General features: G+C 51.2%; 1 protein-coding gene across 1 annotated transcript in view; it reads right to left on the bottom strand.

Moving 5' to 3' along the window:
* Positions 1 to 21381, bottom strand: part of SLC4A8 (solute carrier family 4 member 8) — a 30502-nt gene extending 9121 nt beyond the window's left edge. Inside the window, exons 1-17 of the mRNA XM_059491174.1 lie at positions 21256 to 21381; positions 13339 to 13420; positions 11506 to 11640; positions 10874 to 11009; positions 10026 to 10186; positions 8524 to 8709; positions 7937 to 8025; positions 7669 to 7826; positions 7251 to 7338; positions 5663 to 5809; positions 5411 to 5502; positions 4535 to 4709; positions 4140 to 4273; positions 2663 to 2908; positions 2467 to 2572; positions 959 to 1120; positions 238 to 351 (exon numbers count right to left, since the gene is read on the bottom strand). Of these exons, the coding sequence (XP_059347157.1) occupies positions 238 to 351; positions 959 to 1120; positions 2467 to 2572; positions 2663 to 2908; positions 4140 to 4273; positions 4535 to 4709; positions 5411 to 5502; positions 5663 to 5809; positions 7251 to 7338; positions 7669 to 7826; positions 7937 to 8025; positions 8524 to 8709; positions 10026 to 10186; positions 10874 to 11009; positions 11506 to 11640; positions 13339 to 13420; positions 21256 to 21300 (2256 nt within the window). The 5' untranslated portion in view covers positions 21301 to 21381. The remainder of the gene's footprint in view (positions 1 to 237; positions 352 to 958; positions 1121 to 2466; positions 2573 to 2662; positions 2909 to 4139; positions 4274 to 4534; positions 4710 to 5410; positions 5503 to 5662; positions 5810 to 7250; positions 7339 to 7668; positions 7827 to 7936; positions 8026 to 8523; positions 8710 to 10025; positions 10187 to 10873; positions 11010 to 11505; positions 11641 to 13338; positions 13421 to 21255) is intronic.

Below are 21381 nucleotides of genomic sequence, written 5' to 3'. Positions count from 1 at the left end.
TGTGGCAGAGGAGATGCTTAGACCACCAGCAGCTCCTCCAGCCCAGCCCTGCCCTACTGGTTCTCCTGTCAAATGTCTGGTTTTGGGGCTGTATCCTGATTTCCAGGGAGATCGATGCTCTTGCATGTCGAAGAGGAGATGGTTCCACCACCAGCACCTCCTCCAGCCCTGCCCTGACATCACCTGGTGGCACCTGAGGTGCCGAAAGCCTTCTCCACCAATCCCCAACCCCGTTACCTTGAACACGTGGGGGACGTGGAGCTTGGGGGACGGGATCCCGATCCCGAGGTCGATGAGCACCATGATGACAATGGTGAGGAACACAGCAAAGTCACTCACTGTGGCTCGGACCTGGGGCGAGAAACAGGGGCTGAGAGGGGCCAGGACACGAGGTGGGAAACCTGGGGACACCCACAGAGCTGGGATTGTTAATCCCTAAAATCCCTCCATTCCAAGGACATGCAGCCAACTCCCCTGGGTGGATGGTGCTGCCACATTGGAGATCTGGGGATCTGGTGTGGGACAGTAGAAAGAGTTAAATTAGGGGGAAAATTCAAATTTTAATTCAGACGTTAACAAAAATACCAAAAATGAGGAAGGTGCCACGCTTGTGGGTAAAATGGGGATAAGGCACTGAGGCATCATTCATTCCTGTTTTTCCATGGCAACTCCTCATTCGAATGCCACTCCAGAAAATGATGCTCAGAAGGGGAAGAGAAATAAATAAATTTGGAAGAGCAGATTTCCCACTGCCTGAGCCAAAAACCATCACTCTGGAACAGGTTGTGAGGCAGGTGGGGAATGCCACAACCTCTCCGCACTCATGGAAACAAGGCAGGGACACCCAAGGTCAGCGTTTCCCTGCCTGGCTGAGCGGTGGCCAATCCTTCAGTGCTCCAGGAATGGCATTTTGGGAAAGGAGCATGGAATCTGCCCCCAGCCACCACCTTCTACCTACTCTGGTTGGGAAGTAACGGCTGGTTTTAAACTTCTTCAACAAACTTGACAGGACAAAGGTGGAGAAGAAGAGGATGCAGCACCAGAAGAGGACGTTGGGTGCGTAGGGGCCGTTGTGTCCACAGGCAGGTCCGTGGAACTCCCCATGCAAGGAGCGACATTCCTGGAGAAACAGAGCATCAGGACACAGAGGAAAACCAGGATAACAGGGGGGTGAAGGGTCTTGGTGCAAGATCTGTGACCCTGCAGCTGCCATAGGAGTTATAAATATGAATATATGAATATATTATAAATGTATCAGCATGATGTAAATATGTACATACTTATATATAAATAAATAGAGATATACAATATCAATATTATTATATTATAATATAATAATATAAATGTGTTACTATTTACATATAAATATAAATATTTATAAATATTATATACTATATACTATATATTATATATTATATATTACATATTATATACTATATAATATACTACATATATATGTATTTATAAATATAAATATTTCAAAGAGAAATAACTAGAGATATATAAAATATATAAATAGTATTAAACACAATGTGTGATATAAACATGTAGAGGTTTATGTATTTAAATATTTAAATATTTCTATATTTATATAATGCAAATATGGGCAGCAGCAGCTGAACAAGTGACACGTGGAGCTGGAATTACACAGAGGGGAGCACAGGCAGGATGTGGTGGGACACCATAGACCCATGGCACATCCTCTGCTCCACCATGGCTGAGGAAAATACTGGAGGAGGAGGAAAAGATGGAAATTTGTGGATAAAGAGGGACCAGGGAAGGAGGTCTGGGACAACCATGGGATGGAAAAAGAGACAAATTGTCCCTTTGCAGTCAGAGCTCTCAGAACAAGGCCAAAAGGGGCTGCAGATGTCTCAGAGAGCCCCCATCCCACACCTGGGCTCTGCTTGCAGGAACAATCCCTGTGGGGCTGCTCAGACATGCAAATTTATGTGAGACCCTACAGACAGCAGGGCCTGGAGTCATTAGGAACCAATTAAGGGAGCCAATCACTGCCTCCAGGCAGGAACTTCAGTCCTTCAAATGTTCCAGAAATCAAAGCACCCCCTTAACCTTGATCCAGATCCCACAAAGCTGAGGGGGACAGTTCTTGTCCCTGAGGTTGGGGACAAAGTGAGCTGGACCAGGTGGGCTGGATCAGGGGGGCTGGATCAGGGGGGCTGGATCAGGTGGGCTGGACCAGAGGGGCTGGATCAGGGGGTCTGGACCAGATGGACTGGATCAGGTGGAGTGGATCAGGTGAGCTGGATCAGATGGGCTGGACCAGGGGGGCTGGACCAGGTGAGTTGGACCAGGTAGGCTCGGCACCCCTGGACTCTCCTTCCCAGGAGCAAGCAGGCTAAAAGTACCCATGATATTTAAGCAGGGACTTCTCAGAGCACAGCCCTGAAGAAGGTGGCTTTGGCACCTGGCCTCCCTGAGGCAGTGGTGGCCCAGGGCACTTACGGTCACTGTGAGGTTTCCCCAGGTGATTCCCGACACGTTGACCCCCTTGCTCCGCCAGATCCGCAGGGTCTCGTTGCTGGGATGAGCTGGGGGCTCGCACTTACAGCTGGAGGGGGGAAACCAGGACAGGGCTGAGGGAACAGCACTGGGACAGACCCAGAGGCACCTGAGGGAGGGTGAGGAGGAGAACACCCACTAATAGATAGTGAGGAGGTCCAGCTTGCTGTGCATGTGCACGGGGAAGGTCTCCCGCAGGTGGCTCAGCTTCTCCAGGGCCTCGTAGATGAAGATGATGCAGATGAGGGAGGCGAAGGCCTCCTCGGTGAAGCGGGTGATGTAGCACACCAGGGAGCTGGCGTCCGTGGCCACCAGCACCACGCAGAAGAACGCGGTCCAGAGCCCGATGCACGTCCGCAGGGACAGGTAGGAGAGCGTGTAGTCCCTGGAAAAGCACAAAACCTCCTGGGGGAAAGGCCAGCGTGGGCCTCAGAGCCGAGCCTTCCTCCAGAGAAAATTAGGAGCAATGGGAGAGGGTGTGGATGTTGCAGGTGGTAAGTGAGGTTTCCATGTCCTTGAGGTTGCAGGATGTGGGTTGTCGCAGACATCTTTTATGGAAAACCCTTTCCTTAGGATTTTTTCCTCCTGAGAAGCTGAGAGGCCTCAGGAACAAAATGTAAACAATGGTTATCTGCTGATGTGGATTGCAACAGGTGGATCTGTGATTGGTCTCATGTGATTGTTTGTAATTAATGGCCAATCACAGCCCAGCTGGCTCAGACACAGGGCCTGAGCCACAAACCTTTGTTATCATTCTTTCTGATTCTATTCGTAGCTAAGCCTTCTAATGAAACTTTTTCTTCTATTCCTTTAGTATAGTTTTAATGTAATATATATCATAAAATAATAAATCTAGCCTTCTGAAACATGGAGTCAACATTCTCATCTCTTCCCTCATCCAAAAACCCCTGTGAACACCGTCACAGTGGGTGGAGAAGCCAAGTGTTTAATTAGCATGAATTGATGTGTTCTTAATGTCTTGAAGGCTGATTGAGGTTGTGGAAGGTTCTCCCATTTTCCCCAGAGCCACGACACCAAAACCAGTTGGGTTTGCCCTGGTCACCCACAGTCAGCTTGGGGGTGAACGAGAAGTTTAATTCTGGTGAGGGGGGTTCATCCCACACCAAAGTCACCAAGATGAAAGGACCATCATAGAAAAGAGCTATATCCTAGGAAAAGCTCCCACTTGCTCAATAAAATCAGCAAAATTCAAAGTATTCCATTTGAACTACATGGAGATTTGGGCAAAATCTATTTCTTCTTCCAGCAAAAACCAGGTTTAGAATTTTGTACTCAGTGGAAAACAAACCCTCCATCATTCCCAAACCAGAGTGATCTGTTTCAGCTTTCTTGGGCAACCATCCAGAGCCTCTGGTTCCTCCTCCTCCAACTGCTTCTTTACAACCCTAAAATCCCAAATTACCCCAAGCCAAAAACCCCAAATGGCCCCCAAGCTCAAGGATTCTCACCCTTCCTGTGCAACAGCAGCAGCAGAAGACCTCTGTGACCCAGCAGACAAATCTGACAATTCCCATGGAGAAAATTAGAAAAACATCTCCTCCCTGCCCAAAAAAAAAAAAAAATCTTTCCCCCAGAACTGAAGACAAACATCTCACTTGCAGAATTTGTAGAGAATCTTCTCAAAGACCAGGACGGGTCCAGTGCTGCCGAGGATGGTGAGGGGTTGGCCAGCAAAGAGAGAATAAACCACGCCCGTCATGGATGCTCCCAGCAGTGACTCCATGGCACTCTGGCAGGGAAGAGAGGGAGCAGGGAGCAAATCAATCATTAGGGATAAAAAAAACCAAAAACCCAAAGGAGATTCACAGCAGCGAAGAGATTTCCAAGGTTATGAAGCGGGTTGGGTTGGAAGGGACCAGCAGGTTGGGTTGGCAGGGGCTGGTTTGGGCTCCAAACGCTCCCCACGAGCAGGGACACTCCCCACCAGTCCAGGGGGGTCCTTTTGGGGCGTCTCCCCCTCCCCACGCTCCCTACAGAGAGAGGAGCTCACAATGTGGCCGTGGGTGGCCTCCCCCAGCAGGCCCCCGAAGGTGATGACGGGGGACATGCAGGCACAGTAAAGGAACAGGAAGGACGCCAGGCACTGCAGGCTCAGACCGTCCCTGAAGTCGCTCCAGAACCACGGCGCCTTGCGCTTCACGTCCAGGACCAGACCCCCAAAGAGCCTGCAGGGAGGGAGGGAACACCAGGCTGTTCTCTTGGAGAGCACCTTTGGTTTCCTTTGGGCAGAAAATGCCCTCACCTGGAGGTGTTTGCCCCTGCCCCAAAGCCAGGAAACCCTGGTGTGCTGATGCTGGGGCTGGGCCACCTGCCTAGGTGTCCCCCCTGCCCAGGTCTCCTCCCTGCCCAGATGTCCCACCTTCCCAGATCTCCCTCCTGCCAGCTCTCCTCCCTGTCCAGCTCTCCCACCTTCCCAAACCTCCTCCTCCCTGCCCAGGTGTCCCCCCCTACCCAGATCTCCCACCTGCCCAGATCTCCCACCTTCCCAGATCTCCTTACTGCCCAGGTGTCCCTCTTGCCCAGATCTCCCACCTTCCTAGACCTCCTCACTGTTCAAATCTCCCCCTGCCCAGATCTCCCATTTTCCCAGACCTCCTCCCACATGTCCAGGTGTGCCCCCTGCCCAGATCTCCCACCTTCCCAGATCTCCTCCCTGCCCAGGTCTCCCACCTGCCCAGACCTCCTCATTGCCCAGGTGTCCCTCTTGCCCAGATCTCCCACCTCCCCAGATGTCCCCCCTGCCCAGCAACGTGGGGACATCGTGGGGCCCTTTCACTGAACCAGGTAACCCCAGAAGCTGCTGGAAGGGGAGGTGCCTGCTCAGGGGGAAAAACAGAAGAAGGGCCCAAACCAGGAGAGCTCCCACCTCCCAGTCCGCTCCAGTTCAGGACCGCTGTGTTTCTCTGGTTTGCTGTGGGAAGAACTCTCATCCAGAGCTCCCGGCATCTTCCTCTTTTCCTGCGAGCACGGAATTCAGCTCTAAACTGGCATTTTTCAGGTATTTCATTAACCACCAGCTTGCTGTGCTCCTGGCCTGGGTGTGGTTGTGCCAAACTGGGAATCCCAAGTTTAGCAGAATTTGGGGTGTTGCGCTGCCTGTCCCCCTTGCAGCACCCACCTGGGAGGGGACGTTTTTGGGGGGCTCGATCCGGATGGATGGGTCCCACTCTCCCGGAGGCAACACCGTGACCTGATCCAGGAACTCATCAATGCCAGCCACGAGGTCAGCCCGGTCCTTGGCTTTGTAGGCAACATCGTGGAAAACCTGCCCAGAGGAGACCCCCAGTGAGAGCAGAACCCACCCCAGGTGTCCTCACCTGGGCAGCTCCCCTTTGGCTATGGCAGGATCATCTTCCCCAAATCTCCAGCTGGAAATGGCAGCTGGAAATGTTCCCCCAGCAGGAAGAATCTGAGCATTGTGGTGCTTGTAATCATCTCCTCCATGAGGTCACCGTCCCTCATGGCTTTGAGGAGAAGTTCTCCCACCCTGGCAGTGCCACCCTGGGATGGTGCCAGCCCTGGGTGTGGGGAGGATGAGGTGCAGGATGAATCCTGGGTGGGATTTCAGCCCAGCTCCTCATGGCCACACTGGAGGTGTTGGCTCAGAGGGGAGAAGTTAGGGGTGACTTAGAGGTGACCTTATTGCCCTCTTAGCAGTGACCTTATGGGTCTCTTAGAGGTGACCTTATGGCTCTCTTAGAGGTGAACTTATTGCTCTCTACACTTTCCTGAAGGGAGGTTGGAGACAGGTGGGGTTGGTCTCTTCCACCAGGCAGCACTGACAGAACCAGAGGACACAGTCTCAAGCTACATCAGGGAAGGTACAGGTTGGATATTAGGAAAAATTTTTTCACCAAAAGAATAATAAAGCACTGGAATGCTATTCCCAGGGAGGTGGTACAATCACCATCTCTGGATGTGCTTAAAAAAGACTGGACATGGCACTTGGTGCTATGGTCTAGTTGAGGTGTTAGGGCATAGGTTGGACTTGATGATCTTAGAGGTCTCTTCCAACCTCATAATTCTGTGATTCTGTGATTGATTCTGTGATTCTGTGACACCCTGTGTGCCAGGAGAGTGCTGCATTTTGACCTGAGGCCGTGGAGAAGGCTTCCAAACTTGGTTGGTAGCCCTGAGATTACGGGTGGGCGGTTGATTAGAAGTGTGTAAAATCACTTTCCTGCCAAAATCCAGCAGGCAGAAAGGCAGGGATGGGGCTTGGGATGGAGCTGGAGGGAGAAGTGGGGGCTGAGATTGGGTTGGCACAAAGAGCAGATGTCGGAGCTCTGGGTGCTGAGGATTTTAGACTTTCTGTGCTGACACGTGTTTAAAGAAAGACTGGACATGGCACTTGGTGCTCTGGTCTAGTTGAGGTGTTTGGGCATAGGTTGGACTTGATGATCTTAGAGGTCTCTTCCAACCTCATTATTCTGTGATTGTGTGATTGATTCTGTGATTCTGTGAAGTTCTGGCCTGGGCAATGCCACCACTGGGGACAATGTCCTGGGCACCCCCTAGGGAAGGATGGGATGTGGGATGCACCCAGAGGGGATTTCAGCCCCCGGGATTTGGGGTGATGTAAATCTGCCTTGTTTGGGGTGTGAAGGAAGGGCTGGGACAGCAAATCCTCTTCCTCACTGCTCCAGGGACAGACAATAGTGAAGAACCCCAGAAGTGACCCCGAGATCCCCCTTATCTGATCCCACCTCATCCGTCATGGTGGTGGCCATGGACCTGCCGATCTCGTGGTACTGATGGGCTTTTCCTCCTGGCCCCAGCAGAACAAACAGGAACCTGGACAAGGAAAACCAAACTGAGAGAAGGGAATGTGGCTTCACTCCAAGAGCACCCAGGGAAACCCCTGGGCCCTCAAGAGGAAACACATTGGTTCCCCACCTCCTCAATGGATTGAATTGTTCACCAAAACCAATCACAAATCTCATTTTGGGGCCAATTTCATTGAAATTAGTTCATAGGTTTCAAAAATCCAGCATGGAGGGAAGGTGAGGAGCGGCATGGGAGAAACATGCAGCTCCCACTTGTTCCCTTGGGCCCCAAATTGTGGGGTGATTTCAGGTGGGTTTGGGGTTTTTTTAAATAAAAATTTGTGCTTCTCCTTCTGACCTTGTTGGGATGGGAACTTCTGTCATTCCCGACAGGAGCACGGCCGGGGTCAGGCGGACAAAGGCCACGAGGGGCTGGTGGAGGAAATCCAGCTCTCCCACCAGCACGTTGGACGCCTCTGCTCCGCTGGGGATCTTCTTCATGAAGTGCAGCTCCGCCTGGGCAGGATCAGCCATTCTCAGGGAATCCCCCAAAAATGAAACCCTCAGGGGTCCCCCAAGGTCCCTCTCACCCCCCTGGAGGAGTGGGAGAGGTGCAGGGGTCTCACCTTGCTCAGGTCCATGGCACTGGTCTCAGGGGTCACCCCATTTTTAGCTTCTGCAGTGGTGGGAGAAGGGTGAGGGGTGAGGGTTTGGGCTGTGAGGGAAGAGAAAAACACTCAGAAAGGGACGAAAAGGAGGAGTTGGGGTGTTTGTTATTTGCCAAAACAAGTCTAATGGGGGCAAAGTCACCCAGAAACCCCCATGTGGTGCCAAAGCCTGGAGAACACCTCACCTGGTGTCAAATCCCTGGAGAAACCTTCACCTGGTGGTAAAGCTTGGCAGAAACCTCCAGCTGGTGCTAAAACCTGGCAAAAACCTCATCTGACCTCAAGTCCTGGAGGACTTCACCTGGTGGTTCCAAACCCCACAGAACCTCACCTGGCTCCAAGCCACACAGAACATCAGCTTCCTCCGAACCATGCAGAACCTCACCTAGTTCCAAGCCCCACAGAACCTCACTTGGTTCCATACCTGCAGGACCTCACCTGTCTCCAAACCCCACAGAAATTCACCTGGCCCCAAACCACACAGAACCTCACCTGGTTCAAACCATGCAGAACCTCACGCAGCCCCAAACCCCGCAGAACCTCACCTGGCTTCTCCAGCAGGTGCAAGTCCTGTTTCTTGCTGACATCAGCGAAGGAGCGCACGATGGGCAGAAGGTTGTTCCTCTTCCTCTCGTTCTGGTGGTGGTGCTTCTTCAGCAGCACCTCCCGGACCTTGGCCCGCGTGCGCTCGTCGAACTCCGGCGACGGCTCCTGCTGGGCCAGGATCAGGTCTGGGGGGACAGGGACACCAGGTCAGAGCATGGACCTGCCCGGCCTGAGCCACTCTGCCCCTAAAGCCCTGAACCCTGGTGTGTGGAGGGAAAATGGAATCAGAGTAATGCGAGGAAATGGCTTGGAGTGAGTAATTATTGAACAAGGGTCAGCTCCTAGGGAGAGACAAACAGCCAGGTTCTGGAATACTCAAAATGTGCAGGATGTCCTCCTTTTTTGCTGCAGAACATTCTCCCTTTTACTGCAGAATATTCTCATTTTTGCTGCAGAATACTCTCATTTTACTGCAGAATATTCTCTTTTTTGCTCCAGAATATTCGCCTTTTACTGCAGAATAGTCTTCTTTTTGCTGCAGAACACTTCTCCTTTTTACTGAGAAAAGTAAAGGAAAAAGTAAAGTAAAGTAAAGTACTGCAGTAAAAGGCAGAATATTCTCCTTTTACTGCAGAATATTCTCCCTTTTCCTGCAGAATGATCTCTTTTTTTACTACAGAATATTCTCCCTTTTACTGCAAAATATTCTCTTTTTTTGCTGCAGAACTTTGATCCAGTCTCTCTCTAACCCAAAAATCACTTTCCAAAGGACCCCACACTGCCAGCAAGAGCTGCACACCTGGAGCCCACTCCCATTCTAGGAACTCGTCCCAGATTGCAAGGCAAGATGTGTTCTATCACCATCTGTGTGGCTGTTGTCTTTTGTCAAGTGGGCAGTTTTTCCTCATCTCTTCCGCACCCACTCCTCTCTCAGGAGGGGACACCTGCTGAGAACAGCTATTGAATGTCACTGCCTGTCTGATAAGAACTACAGCATCCCATTGGGAGATGTGAGCCCAGAGGGAGGAGCCAAACATTCCCACCCAGATATAATCTGGAGATTCTGGAACACCAGCGCAGCTTCTCCACTGGATTCCCCAGAGGAAGACTCCATCCTTTCCTACAGGATCCCTGCTCCAGCAGAACCACCCCTGACACTGCAGGAGGGCTGAGCCACATTTCCAATGGGACTGCTGCCAACACCCTGACCCACAGGGTGTCAGGTTGAGTTCTGACTCTGTCAGTGTTGTTTTGGTTTACTGCATTATTTTATCCTTTTATCTTCTTTGCTATTAAAAACTGTTATTTCCTGCTCCCTTATTTGTTGCCTGAGAGCCCCTTAATTTCAAATTTTATAGCAATTCAGAGGGAGGGGGTTTATATTTTCCATTCCAGAGAGGCTCCTGCCTTCCTTAGCAGACTCCTGTCTTTCCAAACCAAGACAGAACCCCACCAGGCCAGCTGGGAGCCCCAAGCCCCAGTCAGGATTTCCCCCCAGTACCGGCGATGTCCTCGACGCTGGTGGCGCTCACGTCCAGCAGCACGGTGCCGTTGATGATGCAGCTGCGCAGCTCAAAGAGGCTGTGCAGGGACAGCGTGGCCACGTAGGGTTTGCTCCAGCGCTCACCCCCATCCTCCACGTCCTCCTCGAACTTCAGCCACCTGTGTATTTGACCAGAGAGAAAAGGGCTCCAGCCCTGCAGCCCCTCGGATAAAAGCGTGGAGTGGCTGGAGGAAGTTCCTGCAGCTGGGAAAGTTCCATGTCCCAGAGAACTCCTCTGCCACCACAGCTGGCAGCAGGGATCACAGAATCCTGGAATATCCTCAGCTGGAAAGGGCCCACGAGGATCACAGAGTGCAACCCCTGTGCAGGACACCCCAACAATCCCACTTAGAGCTGTCCCTGGCCTCTGGAAACATGGAATCAATTCCAGAGGTGGAAGGGACCTATGAGGATCACAGGATCATGGAAACTCTGGAATTGGAAGGGACCCATGAGGACCATCAAGTCCAACTTCTGGCTCAGGATAACCCCGAAAATCCCACTGATCCCCAAACCAAGCATTCTCTGACCTCTAGAACCATGGAATCTCCTAAGTGGGAAGAGACACGCGAAGATCATCAAGTCCTATCCCTGGCCCTGCCCAGACACCCCAAAATCCCACCCAGAGATTTGAGTCCGTGTCCCAGAGAGCTTTGTCCAAACACTCCTGGATCTCTGTCAGCCTTGAGGCTGTGACCATTCCCTAGGGAGCTGTTCCAGCAGGGGAAGAACCTTTTCCCAATGTCCAACCTAAACCCCTCCTGGCACAGCTTCCTGTCATTCCCAAATGTCAGGGATTTATTTACCTGGCCGTCTCCTTCCACTCGGCATCCTCCCCCTCCTTCACGCAGATCTCATCCAGCTCCGTGAACAAGTCATGAGGAACGTGCTGCTCATCCTCCTCGGTGCCCAGAATGAACTGGACCCGCTGGGATGGGGTGTCTGGGGACAGGAGGAGATTCCCCATCCCATTTCTGAGCCTGGATCCATCCCAGCACACTCACATTCCAGTGGCATCACTGGGATCAGTCCAGCCATAAACGCTGGCCTGGCCTCTCTCCCACGGCTCCCTCTGGGCTCTCAAAGGGGAAGGTGGAGCCTCCATCCCATAAGGATGGACTGCTTTCCTTCCCCACACCTCCAGTTTTACACCAGAATCCCTAAATCCATTATAGATATTTTATTTTATTTTATTTTATTTTATTTTATTTTATTTTATTTTATTTTATTTTATTTTATTTTATTTTATTTTATTTTATTTTATTTTATTTTATTTTATTTTACTTTATTTTATTTTATTGCAAAATCAGAAAAAATTTGGAAAAAGGAGAGCCTTGCTAAAAAAACAAAGCCACTTTTCCGTGGTAAAACAGCCCCACAAAGTGTCCCCAGGGACCTGGCTTGGCAGTGGCGTGGTGGGCACCCCAGCAGGACTTACAGTGGTATCCCTGCTCGGCGGGCACCGCGTCCTTCTCGCGCTCCCGTTTCCGGTGCTTCTGGCTGTGGGCGCGGTGGTGCCGGTGGCTCTGGCGCACCAGCGGCATCCGCACACCCACGTACAGGGTCCGGTGGCCTGGGAAAACAGGATGGTGGCAATGTTGGTGGCTCAGCCAGCACAGCCACCGCAGGAGGAGGTCACAGAGTCAGGGCAGCTCCTCAGGGACCCGCAAGGTTCATCCAGGACCCACACAGGACACCCCGATGCCGAAGATTGCAATGCAAGATGTTTTCCATTGCCATCTGTATGGCAGATGACCTTTGTCAAGTGGGCAGTTTGCTTTATCTCTCTCTGTGAGTGACCACATTCACACCTCTCCTGGGAGGGGACATTGCTGATAACAGACTATTGAATGTCACTGCATGACTGATAAGAACTATAACATCCCATTGGGAGATGCTCCGCCCAGAGGGAGGAGCCAAGCATTGCTACCCAGATATAATCCAGAGGTTTTTGAGACACCAGCACAGTTTTCTCCACTGGATTCCCCAGAGGAACAGCAGCTGTCTCTTCTTCCACTGGATCTTCAGAGGGAGAATACATCCTTCTCTTCAGAACCCCCTTGCTCCAACAGAACCACACCTGACACTGCAGGAGGGCTGCAGCCACAATTCCAATTGGACTGCCACCAACACCCTGACCCACAGGGTGTCAGGTTGGGTTCTAGTGTACTGCATTGTTTATTTTATCCTTTTAATTTTTTTCTTTTCCCTATTAAAGAACTGTTATTTCCTGCTCCCATATTTTTGAGAGCTCCTTAATTTAAAATTTATAGCAATTCGAAGGGGTGGGGAGGGTTTACATTCTCCATTTCAGGGGAGGCTCCTGCCTTCCTGAGCAGACTCCTGTCTTTCCAAACCAAGACACCCAAAACTCCCACAGCAACTTCCCTCAATGTAAATTTCAGTGGATCCCTGACTTTGACAGACTTGTCCTTTTTTCCAAGCCCATTTTACTCAAGCTTCACACCAAGGGATGGTTTGGGGTCACCTAAATGTGCCCTGAAAGCACCAAAACCCTTCTCAAATTCCAGCCTGGACTGGATGACACCACCACCCCTCAGATTTGCTCATTAAGCAGGAGATAACACAATAATTAGAGTTTTGAAATCTTTTTATGGCAGAAGGCAAGAAGGAAATATCAAAGGAGCTCCATGACAATGAACTCTAGGGGGGAAACAGGGAATCTGCACCACATCAAATTATTCTCCTGCCCTCTCCAAGCCAGGAGCAGCTGCTGTGGGAAAAGCAGATGGGAATTATCCAACCCCATGGACACATTTCACACTGGGCCTCCATCAGGGCTTTAAAAGCCGTTACAATAAAAAATAAATCAATAATTTGTTGTTTAACCAAGAACCTCAACAGATTTTGCTGCTCTTGATGCGACACCAGGCAAGGGACATTTCAGGGACTTTTTCCCAGGGCTTGGTGGCTCCTCCAGCAGGATCTCAGCAGGATCCCAGCAGGTTTTCAGCAGGATCCCAGCAGGATCTCAGCAGGATCTCAGCAGGATTTCAGTGGGATCCCAGCGGGACCTCAGCAGGATTCCAGTAAGTTCTCATCAGGATCTCAGTAGGATCCCAGCAAGATCCCAACAGGATCTCAGCAGAATCCCAGGAGGATCTCAACAAGTTCTCAGCAGGATCCCAGCAGGATCTCAGCAGGATCCCAGCAGGATCCCAGCAGGATCTCAGCAGAATCCCAGCAGAATTCCAGCAGGATCCCAGCAGGATCTCAGCAGAATCACAGCAAGCTCTCAGCAAGATCTCACCTTCCAGCTCCTCCTTCTCATAGTGGATGTTGACCACATTGCTCGTCCTGCCCTGGTCAATCACAGCCTCCTCATCGTGTCTCTAAAGAGGACAAGAAGGGAAAATTTGGTGATGGGTCTGTGGAGCTCCCTGTCCATCCACCATTCCATGAGGATCACGGCTTCTCCTCCAGGCACAGCCCAACACACAAGGATTTGTGGAAGGTTCTTTTCCCAATCCCAAATAAACCCATCCGTGTTGTACACGATGGGAGTCTGGAATGGTTACTGTGGGGGGGAGAGGGACCTCAGACCCAAATTTGGGCATTTCAGACCTAAAAGTACTCAACCCTTTTCTTTGTTTTTGTAGTTGATTTCTTAAAAAAGGAAAAAATACACAGGGATTTCCAAGCTGGGGGGAAAGAGCCACTTTTGGTCTCATTGTGGCTCCTGCAGAACTCCCTGGGTGGCTCTTGGCCACAGGACGTGGTCACCAATCTTTCAAGGTTCTGCAGAGGCTCAGGCTCCCCTTGGTGCGAGTTCCCCATAGCAAACAGCATTTCCCATCTTTTAATTGAGATTTCTGAGCAACCTGGGCTCATGGGAAGTACCCCTGTCCATGGCAGAGGGGCGGAGCAGGATGGTTTTCCAACCCAAAACATTCCATGATTCTTTCATGCTGCAAATACTAAAGGAAGGAATCACCACTGCTCACCTGCTCCTTCCTTGTGCCCCCAGATAACCCAAGAAAACCAAAATCCCATCATCTGTGCAAACAAACACCCTACAATGCCCAACAACCCATATTTTCTGTCAATTTCCCAATTATTCCTCGTTTAAAGGCTCAAAGGGAAGGTTTGGGACGATTGGGTGGATGAGGTCCAACCTTGCCTTGATGCCATTGCGGCAACCGAAAATTATTCAAACAACAAAAACCACACCCAGATTTCAATTCCTGAAACTGAAGGTGGAAAAGGAGCAAAATCCTGGGGGAAGTGGGGGAAAAGAGCCACTTTTGGTCTCATTGTGGCTCCTGCAGGACTCCCTGGGTGGCTCTTGGCCACAGGTCATGGTCACCAATGACCTCCAAATCTTTCAAGGTCCTGCAGAGGCTCAGGCTCCCCTTAGAAGGATTTCCCCATGAAAAACAGCATTTCCCATTTTTTAACTGAGATTTCTGAGCAACCTGGGCTCATAGCAGGTATCCCTGTCCATGACAGAGGGGTGGAGTAGGATGATCCGATGGTTTTCCAACCCAAACCATTCCATGATTCTTTTATGCTTCAAATACTGAAGGAAAGAATCACCACTGCTCACCACTCCTCTCCTTGTGCCCCCAGACAACCCAAGAAAACCAAAATCCCATAAAAATCTATGAAAACAAACACCCTGCAAAGCCCAACAACCCATATTTTCCATTAGCACCCCAATAATTCCTCATCTAAAGGCTCAAAGGGAAGGTTTGGGATGATTGGGTGCATGAGGTCCAACCTTGCCTTGATGCCATCACAGCGACCAAAAATGATTCAAACAACAAAAATCACACCAAGATTTCAATTCCTGAAACTGAAGGTGGAAAAGGAGCAAAATCCTGAGGGAACTGGGGGAACTGGAGGAGCTGCTGGATGAAATTCCAGGAACAAGAGCTCCCCCATGCATGGGGAACCAGCTCAGATCAACCACAGCTCGAATCTGTAAGTTTCCAACCCCACCAGGCAGACACTGCCCTTGTATTGACAATGATGCCATGAGGTGATTGGAAAATGCAGAATAAATAATGGATTATGATTTCAAGTGGATATCAGGGAATCTGTTCCCCCCAAATTCCTGCTTTAACCAAAGGATGGAAACCTTCAGGTCCCTCCAGGCATGGGTGAGTTTGATAAGGAAGAGGAGCAAATAATCCTGCTGGGAATGATTGCTGGTGCCTGAGCACCAATTCCAGAGTTCCAGTGTCGCTTCCTCTGCCTGCTCTGGACCTGCTCTCCCCACATTGCCCAGCAGCTGGATTTTCCTGCCCAGTGGCTCTTCTGTCCTCACTCCAGTGACATCCATCACCACCCTCCTGCCCTTCCCAGCTCCCTCCAGAGACACCAAAAGGGACTAAACCCACTAAACCCAACCATGGAAAAGGCACAGGGTGAAAGGGCTGGATAAATGACAATTTAAAATGGGAATTTTAATAAAGTGGCAAATTTGAGCACATCTGTGGCAGTGAACAGGATTTCCATCCTCGCTCCGGTGACATCCATCACTACCCTCCCACCCTTTCCAGCACCCTCCAGAGACACCAAAAGGGATTAAACCTACTAAATCCAACCCTGGAAAAGGCACAGGGTGAAAGGGCTGGATAAATGACAATTTAAAATGGGAATTTTAATAAAGTGGCAAATTTGAGCACATCTGTGGCAGTGAACAGGATTTCTGTCCTCGCTCCAGTGACATCCATCACCACCCTCCTGCCCTTCCCAGCACCCTCCAGAGACACCAAAAGGGACTAAACCCCAGCCCTGGAAAAGGCACAGGGTGAAAGAGCTCGATAAATCTCAATTTAAAATGGGAATTTTAATAAAATGGCAAATTTGAGCACAGCTGTGGCAGTGGGAGTAAACAGGGATTTGAGAGGGGCAGATTCAATCCTCCCTCAATTCAAGGCTCTTTCTCCCCAAAAGGACATTTTGTCAAACCTCCCCTCCTGCACTCCAGGGAAGCTCCAGCAGGATTTGGGGGAGTTTTCCCTCCCTCAGGGGATGAACAGCCCCAGCAGAGCCCCTGGGACTCTCCCAGAAAGGGTCACATTGTCACTGCTGTGACCTCGTGGGTCCCTTCCCATCCAGGCCATTCCTTCATCCTCGTGTCCATCCCCGGTTTTGGGGGACTCCGGTTGGATCAGGGGTCAGATTCCCTCAAGACAAGGTGGCACCGTGTGCCCCTCAACTCCAGAGACAAAAATGGATAGGATCAGAATCCAGAGTTCCAAACCCAGGATTATTTACACTCCCCAAAATTCTCCACGCTCAGAAAACACTGAGGAGGGGAAGAACCCAGCTCTGGTTTATGGAAAATTCTCCAGAATGAGGTGAAAACACCACATCCTGCCAGGGGAAGAACAATCAGCATTGAGGTGGATTTTAAACCCAAATTCCCAAAGAGCAAGTGAGGTCCAAACTGTCAGGAAAAGAAACATCATGGGCAGGGCTGGTTTCCATCCCAGTTTCCTGCAGAAAATCAGGGAATTCCTGGAAGGTCTTGCTTTGGCACAAGCTTTCTATAAGTTACAAGGACATAAAATTTGGTGGGTGATTGGTTGATGATTTATCATCATGGTTTGTATTTTTGTTTGGGTTTTTTGGGCGAGGGGGTTAGTTCTGGGGTTAATTCTATGTCTTTGGGGGTGGTTGTGGAGTGATGATGGTGGTTGTTTTTTTTAATAATAGGAAATGTAGAGGAAGGTTAATTGAAAGTATTGATGATAAGTGATTTGGATAATGTAGGGATATATGGTTTAATTATTTGATGAAAGAAAAAACTTTTCAAGATAAAAAAAGTGAGGCACAAACTGTCAGGAAAAGAAACATCATGGGCAGGGCTGGTTTCCATCCAAATTTCCTGCAGAAAATCAGGGAATTCCTGGAAGGTCTTGCTTTGCACAAGCCCTATCCCTTGGGGAATCCTCATGTGTCATGCTTTCTATAAGCTATAAGGACATAAAATTTGGTGGGTGATTGATTGATGATTTATTATCATGGGTTGTATTTTTGTTTGGTTTTTTTTGGGGGGGGGTTAGTTCTGGGGTTAATTCTATGTCTTTGGGGGTGGTTGTGGAGTGATGATGGTGATGTAGAGGAAGGTTAATTGAAAGTATTGATGATAAGTGATTTGGATAATGTAGGCATATAGGGTTTAATAATTTGACCAAAAAAAATGTTAGGATCAAAAAAGTAAGGCACAAACTGTCAGGAAAAGAAACATCATGGGCAGGGCTGTTTCCATCCAAATTTCCTGCAGAAAATCAGGGAATTCCTGGAAGATCTCACTTGGGCACCAGCCCCATCCCTTGGGGGATCCTCATCATCCAGAGCCTGTCCTGCCACGGGACAGGGGCTCCGGATGTGAAAAATGCATGTATTTTATGATTGGCTTTTCGCAAATATTAAAATTAATACTATATGTGTTGTGTTAGAAAATAATGCTGTATTAATTTTCTTAAGTACTGTGTTAAATATAGTTTTAGGTTATAAAAATTGTTAAAACATAAACTATGCTATGTAAGATGCTTTGTTTAACAGAAAGGACTCGCAGCGAGATAGCAGCCACAGGACACCTAAATCTTTCAGAGAAAGGGAATTTATTGCCTTCTTATCAGAAGAAAGGAACTTCTTCCCGCCTTGGAGGCGCTGTTAGGAATGACCAGACGGAATCCTGTGTTTGAATGGAATTTATGCATCATGTATGAAGTGTATGAATATGCAACGGGCTATTGTTCTTAAGGGTTAATCCTCTGTTAACAGGGGTCCTTTTTCAGGCTCATGATGCCCAGAAAAAGGTACCCGGACGTCCGTAACTCTTTGTTTTTTATTGTCTCTTATTTTCCTAATTCAATTTGTCCAAATTGTTATTACTCTAATTGTGTCACTATTCTTTTTAACTATTTTATTACTATTAAACTTTCAAAAATTTTAAAAACAAGTGATTGGCGTTTTTCACACCAGACAAGCCCCATTCCTCCTCTCCTCCCTCTCCAGCTCTGCTGCCTACCCGAGCTGAGCGAATCTGGCATCTCCATCCTCCAGACTCGTTTGCTTTATGAGCTCCCTGCAGAGCTCACCTGCCCGGAAAGGTGACCCGGGTGTCGAATGACCTGGCCGGGAAGGTGACACCGAGGGCTGGGCAGGGAAAATCCCACCGGGACCAAGCTCGGAGCCCCACTGAGGGTGATTAACCAGGATTGGGGCTCCAGGAGCTTTAGGAGGGGCAGGTGGCACCGGTGGGATGCTCTGACATCCCATGGCCCTTCCCTGGACACATCTCCGAAATCACAGCAAGGGAAATGCTGCCCCTCAAACTGCCCCGGTCCCAGTCAGGCCACTCAGCGTTGTTCTGGTTTTTTAAGTTCTTTTAAGCCTTCTGATGTTTATATTTTTGTAATGAACTTTCTTATGGACTTTATGTAAATATTGAATTTGCATTCTTTTATGGAGGAGGAGAAATTTGATGGGCTGTTGGTTTTGTCCAGTGTCATTGGAGAGGTGGCACTGCCACCCTCCAATCCGCGGTCACTTTTGGAAATCTATAAATGTTGGAGTCAGAAATTAAACTTCCCTCTCTTTTACCTTGGAGATTCCAGTTTTATTTTGTGTCCTGGAGCGACAGACTGGGAGGAGCTGTTCCCCCGAGGACATTTGGGGGGATTTGAGGATTTATGGCCATGGAACCATGGGTTTGGGGTGGGATGGAGATGCTGTTTCCCCAAGGACATTTGGGGGGATTTGAGGATTTATGGCCATGGAGCCATGGGTTTGGGGTGGGATTGAGCAGAAAAGGGGATGGCCCCAAAGCAGGGGTTATCCCAGGATGCCTGGGTGGGCACCAGCCTTGCCTCTCCATCCTCCTCCACTGTCGACAGCCTGGCAAGCACCAGATCATCCAAACTGGGCTGCAAGGGAGATGCTGAGCTTGGCATCGCTCACCCTGGAGTCTCAGAGCAGCCAGAGTTGTTTCAATTTGCTGTTTTCTAAGGAAAAATTATCAATTTGGCTGCCTGGGAGTTGTTTTCTGGGGAGACTGAAAGGAATTGTTGCTACTAGGAATGAAATCAGGAATGGCTGGAGCAAGGCAGGATAACCCATTTTGGTCCCCCTCCATGTCACATCCCCTCAAGAAACTCCCAAACCCCACAACCTCCCACCCCAAGTCCGCTCCTGGCCCCCTCCACCACCTCCCACCCCCTTTTCCCCCAGCTGAGGCCAAACCCGGCCCTTTGCTCCCCAAAAATCCCCTTGGCCCTTTTTTGCTCCCTAAAAATCCCCTTGTCCCAGGAGGGAAGGTTCAGAAATTGGGGAAGGTTGAGCTGTCACCTCCAGCTCTTCCCAAAACACCACTTGGAAGTCTCTGACTTCCTTGGAAATTCATTATTTTATCCCATTTTCCAGTCTCTGCCTCCTCACGTGTGTCCTGTCCCCCTGTCTAAATCCATATTTTGTTGGGATTTTGTGTCCCTCAGAAGGATCCTTGGCGGTTCTGCCTCAGTTTCCCTGGCTCCCTGCGACTCCTCAGGTTAGGAATGGAAATCTCCTGCTCTGGGGATGTTTTGGGGTAATTGAGGACGAGGAAAAGCCCCAAACAGAGGCTCAGCCCTGAGCCCCCCTGGCCCCAGCCCAAGACACACCAGGAGCGGCCACCAGCAGCGCTGGCAGGATTGATGTCACTCACCCGGCCCGAGGTGTAATTAATAATTAATAATTCATTAATAACTGACCCACTGTTCTGATGGGATGAGGGTAACAGGGGGGACCTGGGGGCTGCTGAGGTGGCAGAGAGACCCCCCTGACCCAAATCCATCCCCCTGGGACAAAGCCCTGGGGTCCCCTGGGCCGTGTCACCCCCAGGGACCCCCTGGCTGGGGCTGGGGGAGAGGAGGGGTCTCTGTACCCCCAAAATGGGGCTGGGGAGGGACCTTCTGGTCACAGCCAGGATATCCCCGGGACACCATGGTCACAGGGCAGGGGGGACATAAACTCCATTCTCGCTGTCATTTCCAGGCAGAATCGTTAATTCCCAACCTCTCATTAATTAATTCCCACCCAGAGCAGCTCCCAACAGTCCTGGGGTGTGGGGCGGGGGGGACAGGGACAAGGAGACGCTGAAAGGGGGAGGGACAGCCCAAGGGGGAACAGCCCAGGGGTCCCCTGCCCCCTCCTGCCCGGGCACAACCCTTGAGACCCCCAGAATGTGGGGCAGTGACAGGGGACAGTGACAGGGGGGATAGTGTGGGGTGGCAGCGATGGGATGGCAGTGACAGAGGCGACAGTGACAGGGGGAACAGTGATGGGGGGACAGTGCAGGGTGGCAGTGATCGGGGGACAGTAATGGAGGGACACTGATGGAGGGACAGTGACAAGGGGGACACGGGGCCAGTGACAGGGGACAGTGATGGGGTGGCAATGACAGTGGAACAGTGATGGCGGGGACAGTGACCGGGGCAGACAGTGGTGAGGGGGACAGTGCAGGGTGGCAGTGACGGGGGGACAGTGACGGGGCGGGAGGGGACAGTGACGGGGGGACAATGATAGGGGGACAGTGATGGGGGATGAGGGGGACAGTGACGGGGGCACAGTGACGGGGGGGACAGCGCAAGGTGGCAATGATAGGGGGACAGTGACTGGGGGACAGTGACGGGAGTACAATGACAGGGGGACAATGAGGGGGGGACAGGGGGACAGTGACAGGGGACAGTGCAGGGTGGCAGTGACAGGGGGACCATAACGGGGGGACGATAACGGGGGGACAGTGACTGGGGGACAGTGCCGGGGTGACGCGGGGCTCTGCGGGGACAGTGGCCTTTGTCTCCTCTCCCAAAGCCGCCCGGGGGAGGGAGGCACAGGCAGATGCAGATGCACAGGAGGAGCTGGGGGGGGCTCGCTGAGGCCCCCCCAGCAGCCCCACTCAGGTGCCCTTCCCCCCCTTCCCCTCCCTCCTGCGCCCACCTCGAGCGCCCCTCGCCCCCCCCTTTGCACAGCCGGACCCCCCCATCCCCGACACCCAATTCACGGACACCCCCCCCCCCCCGCCGATGCCCTTCACCCCTCCGCGCTCCCCTCGCCCCCCCTGCAGAACCCTCCCCTCTCCCGCCCCGGTCGGAAATGCCGCAGTGAAGCGGGCGCGGAGCATCCTCCGGCCGGCCCGGGGGCACCGCGAGCCCCCCGCCCGCGGCCCCACCTGGTAGCTGAGGATGCCATCGGGCTCGGTGCTGCCGGCGGGCATGGCTGGGCCCGGGCACCCCCCCGGGGCGGGGGCCAGGGGGGGCCGGTGCCGCTCACAGCGGCTCCAGCATCGCCGGGGCCG

This window comes from Ammospiza nelsoni, chromosome 32, assembly GCF_027579445.1.
Source record: "Ammospiza nelsoni isolate bAmmNel1 chromosome 32, bAmmNel1.pri, whole genome shotgun sequence".
NCBI lineage: Eukaryota > Metazoa > Chordata > Aves > Passeriformes > Passerellidae > Ammospiza > Ammospiza nelsoni.
Note: the sequence above shows the minus strand (reverse complement) of the source record. Positions and strands in the feature narration are given on the sequence as shown.